Raw genomic sequence first — 4,699 nt, 5'->3', positions numbered from 1 at the left:
CCTTGGGCAGCTCACTCACTCTGCCTGTTTCTCCATCTGTGAAATGGGAGCAGAGGCCGCTGGAAGTGCTCACCCCCCGGGTCAGACACACAGCCCAACCCCACTGGGACTCCTGAGAAGGGGCGCAAACCCCAAGTCTCCGGAGCTCAGTAGGGAGGGCTCCGAGGCAGAAGGAACAGTAAGTGAGGGCAGGAAGGTGTGCCCTCCGGCGGCCTGCCCAGGCTTGGGGGCAGGGGCTGAGTGGTGAGGGCTGCATCCCAGGAACAAGCCGGTGGGACGTTCTGCCGCAGCCTTCAAGGTCCTTGCAGGCCCCTAGCAGAGCCCGCTGTGGGGAAGGGGCCGGGGTGGGAGGAGAAGGGGGACGGGAGGGGGCATCCTTGCCAGAAGCTGAGCAGACTGCTGGCCCTCTCCCACCCGGTGTCCTTCCAGCTCGGTGTCCCTGCCAAGAGATGAGTGACCCTCCAGACGCCTCCCGGCCGGAGTCCGAGGGTACTGCAGCCTTGGCCCCGGGAGGGACAGAGACCCCCCACGCCATTCACGAAGGGAGTGGGGAAGGACCCCAAGGGTGCGGAGAAGTATCAAGAGTGACACTTGGCTTTGAATCTGGGCCCTTGGAGGTGAGTTCCGTCTCCCGTGGGCGGTGGTGGGACCTGGTGGACACCAGGCACCGCTTTCCCAACACAGTGAGAGAAAGCCACCGGACGTCCGCAGTGGCGGGCATCTCAGCCCGCTTGCAGGCCGGGCGTCCCCCTCTTCCCTGGGAGAGGGGCTGCTCCCGGAAACACCCACGCGCCCCGTGGCTGTCGGCGGGGATCGAGCCCGAGGAAACGGAGGGGACAAGGTCCCCTTCTGCCCCTAATCGCCGCGGGGCAGAGGCAAAGCGCAGCCTCTGCGGCCGGACTGGGCTGGGAGCGCAGAGGTGGACGCTTGCGGCTGGTGGCGGGGGTGGGGGGCGGGGGGCGGACCGGGCGGGGTGCGAGGGGCCGTGAGGGAGCCGAGCCCGGCTTGGGCGTGGTTTGGAGGTCTTCCGGGCGGGACCGGGGCTGGGGGCGTGGCGGGGGCGCGGCTTCCCTCAGGACTCCACCTTCGATTGCATCCGGATTGCGTAATCGGGAATTGCCCCGCCGGGAAGAACCCGGTCTCGAGGAATCCGGAGACAGAGGAGAACGAAACGCTCGCCACACCTCTTCTGGGAGGAGGCGTTTATGAGCTTTAACGCGAGGACACCTCGCCGGGGAATCGGGAGGCCCGGACGACTTAAAATTTAAAAACCTCTGCCCATCGGTTGCCTTGCTTCGAAACAGAAATTAAGAGACCCAGGTCGACCTAGACACTCCCGCGACAGATGTGTGCGGCGCAGGAGCCCGGGAGGAGCCCGGGAGGGGCGGCCCACGGTGCGGTGTGCTCTGGGAAGGAACAGGGTCCGAGTCTGCGGAGGACCGGCCCGGCCTTGAGAGCAGGGCCCGACCACTCGCAGTCTGTTGCGCAAGCAACGGGGCGGGAGTTGGGGAGGGCGGCTAAGTTCTGTTTCCAGGGAGACCGTTCGGCTGACCGCCAACAGAGCTAAAGGTGGACAAACCCCGACGGGCGGCCAAGGTCCTGAAGAAGCCCCCTAGTAAAGGCTGGCGACGATGCCCTGACCCTTGATTGACCCCAAACTCCTGATTCTGCCTCTCCCAACCTCGTGACCCTGAGACGCGTCGAACCCCGCCAGAATCTTCGGACTGGTCGAGGGGAAGGGCTGAGCTGGAGGAGCGGGCTGGAGGCCTCGACCCATGGTGCCCAAGAGGAAGCGCTGGCCGAGCGCCGGGGGCCGGTCTGGCGCGGCGGGAGAGGGCACCGAGCCGCCGCTATCGGAGAGCGCTCATTACTTGCAGCGAGAATACAAACTGCTCTCGGAGCAGCTGGACGCCTGCGAGGAGCGCGTCGACCAGGTGCTGCAGGAGAACGCCTTCCTGGACTGCGAGGCGCAGCGCCTGCGCGAGGAGAACCGGCTCTACGCCAGCTACGTGAGCACGCGCGCGCAGCGCTGCGCCAACGCTATCGTCCGGCTGGAGGAGCAGAACCGCGTGGACCTGACGCAGATCCACCGGCAGCGCGCAGAGCTGGCGTCGCTCTACCGCCGGCGTGAGGAGGGGGTGTGCGCGCAGCTGCTGGAGATGGAGACGCGCGCAGCGCAGATGGCGCGACAGGTGCAGGAGCTGCAGCCGTACAAGGCCAGTACGCGCCCCCGCGGGAGGGCCGGGCGCGGGCAGGGCGAGGTGGGTGCACGCCGCGGACCGGAGCTGACCCGCGGCCCCGCCGCAGGAGCTGCAGCTGGAGCAGCTGGCCCGGATACGGGCGCTGGAGCGCGAGCTGCTGCATATGCGCGTGGAGCACATGCAGCTGCTCCATCGCATGAAGCGGTGTTTCCTGGAGGACAAAGCAGCCTTCGAGCGCGAGGCGCGCCAGCGCGTGCAGTCCCTGGCGCGGCGCGCGGAGCGGGAGGCGGCGCGCGCGCTCATCGCGCACACACAGGCCATCAGAGAGGACAACGGGCGCCTGCGGCAGGAGCTGCTGCGGCTGCAACGCCGGGCCCAGGTGCTGCACGACACGCGGCGCCAGTTGCTGGAGCAGCGTGAACAGCTGCGGCGCGAGCACGAGGACATGCGGGACCTGGCCCACGTGCACAGCTGGCTGCGCCGGGGCCCCGAGGGCCCGCCGCTTTGGCAACCGCCGCTGGCCAACTCGCACCCTGAGCACTTCGCCTCCACCACGATCCAGTCGCGCGCGACCTCCCGGGCCCCATCAGTCTCGGCCTCCCGGAACCCGTCTCAGGTCTCGTGGCGCGCGGCCTCTTGGGCCCCATCGGTGCTTTCGAAGCTCGCGGTTCCCTGGGTCCCGTCATTGGTCCCGTCGCGTGTTGGCTCCAGGGTCCTGTCGCTGGCCCCTTCGAAGGCGGGATCACGGGTCCCATGCCAGGACCCATCGCATGCGAGCTCCAGGGTCCCGTCCTTGACCCTGTCGCGCCCAGGCTCCCGAGTCCCGTCCCTGACCCCGCCACGCCTGGATTCCCGGGCCCCTTCGCGGTCCTCATTGCGTGCCGCCTCACAGAACACCACCCTCTCTGGGAAGTCCGTCCCCGGGTCGGGCTCTTCCCGTCTCCCAGTCGAAGGAGACCGTGAATGTGACGCTGCAGGCGAAGGCGCCTTGGGGAGATCCTGAACTTGCCCGGAGGAAGGCCAATGAGGCCAGACGGTGCGGGGGAGACGGGGGTGTGCAGGACGCGGATTTGGTGAGTGGATTATCAATAAAGGTGTGACCCCCACCCCCACCCCTCTCCGTTCTGGCACCGCCTGCTTCGCTGTCCAGCATTTCTGGCCGGCGCAGGGACCACTCATTATGGCTCCCAGTTTCCAAGCTGCAAGGTAGCTTGATTGTCCTGTGCCCTGTGTGTCTGCCAGGATTGAGCATCCCTCAACCCCACAGCTGACCTCTGGCAGGGGCAGAGGGAGTCGGCCATGCCATCGTCCTGCCCATGAGGGCTGAAGTCTGGTGGCAGAGATGGACATCACGGGCATGGACAGGTAGTATGAGAGCAGGAAGGGAGTCTGGCGGGCCAGGGAGGAGCTGGTCCACTGCGTGTGGCGGCCAGGAGGGCCAGCGTGGTTTGAGCTGCTCAAGAGAGCCATGGGGGGTGGGCGTGAGCTTTGTTCTGGCGCCACGGGGAGCCACGGGCGTTTTTATGTTTAACCTATTGTTTTTTTGTTTGTTTTTGCCGCGCCCTGCGGCTTGTGGGATCCTAGTTCCCTGACCAGGGATTGAACCCAGGCCCTGGCAGTGAAAGTCCTAACCACTGGACCTCCAGGGAGTTCTGGGGGGGGAGGGTAATTTTAAATTTTGATTTAGCTGTCAGTCCAAGTGCACGGAGGCCAGTTAGTACGCTCTCCCTCACCTGTGGTTTGCATTCATCAACGGCTGCATTGGGGAGGTGGAGCGTGGGGGAGACCAGGGCGGATGCGCCACCGTGGCCCATGGACCTGGGCCCTGTGGAGGGAGGAGTTCAGACCGCAGCTTTCAAACAGAGCCCCCCCAGCCCCCACCAACCTTGCCGTGGAAATTTAGTTAAATGTTCTGGTTCTGGGTTGGAAGTGCTGGTGGGGGGCTGGCAGCATCAAACACAAATTCTCTGAGAAGAGTTCACTTGAGGGACTTCCCTGGTGGCGCAGTGGTTAAGAATCCGCCTGCCAATGGAGGGGACACCGGTTGGAGCCCTGGTCTGGGAAGATCCCACATGCCACGGAGCAACTAAGCCCGTGCACCACAACTACCGAGCCTGTGTGCTACGACTACTGAAGCCCGCGCGCCTAGAGCCCGTGCTCCGCAACAAGAGAAGCCACCGTAACGAGAAGCCCACGCACTGCAATGAAGAGTAGCCCTGCTCGCCCCAACTAGAGAAAGCCCGTGCGCATCAGCGAAGACCTAACGCAGCCAAAAAATAAATAAATAAACCTATTCAAAAAAATGAAATCTTGTTACCAATAGGTTCTTTTTTTTTTTTTCCCCCTCCATTGCGGTGTGTGGGCTTTTCATTGCGGTGGCTTCTCTTTGCGGAGCACAGGCTGTAGGCACTCGGGCTTCAGTAGTTGTGGCACGTGGGCTCAGTAGTTGTGGCTTGCGGGCTCTAGAGCGCACGCTCAGTAGTTGTGGCGCACGGGCT

At 64.8% G+C, this 4,699-nt stretch overlaps 1 protein-coding gene across 1 annotated transcript; it reads left to right on the top strand.

The window, feature by feature from the left end:
- Positions 1 to 1,116: 1,116 nt before the first annotated feature.
- CCDC166 (coiled-coil domain containing 166) lies at positions 1,117 to 4,491 on the top strand. The gene is made up of 2 exons (XM_032610552.1): positions 1,117 to 2,216; positions 2,308 to 4,491. The coding sequence occupies exons 1-2, from the start codon at positions 1,776 to 1,778 to the stop codon at positions 3,202 to 3,204; spliced, it is 1,338 nt and encodes a 445-aa protein (XP_032466443.1). The 5' UTR covers positions 1,117 to 1,775; the 3' UTR covers positions 3,205 to 4,491.
- Positions 4,492 to 4,699: the final 208 nt, after the last annotated feature.

The sequence above is a fragment of the Phocoena sinus genome, chromosome 17, assembly GCF_008692025.1.
Source record: "Phocoena sinus isolate mPhoSin1 chromosome 17, mPhoSin1.pri, whole genome shotgun sequence".
NCBI classification, from domain to species: domain Eukaryota; kingdom Metazoa; phylum Chordata; class Mammalia; order Artiodactyla; family Phocoenidae; genus Phocoena; species Phocoena sinus.
This window is presented reverse-complemented; position numbering and strand designations above follow the sequence as displayed.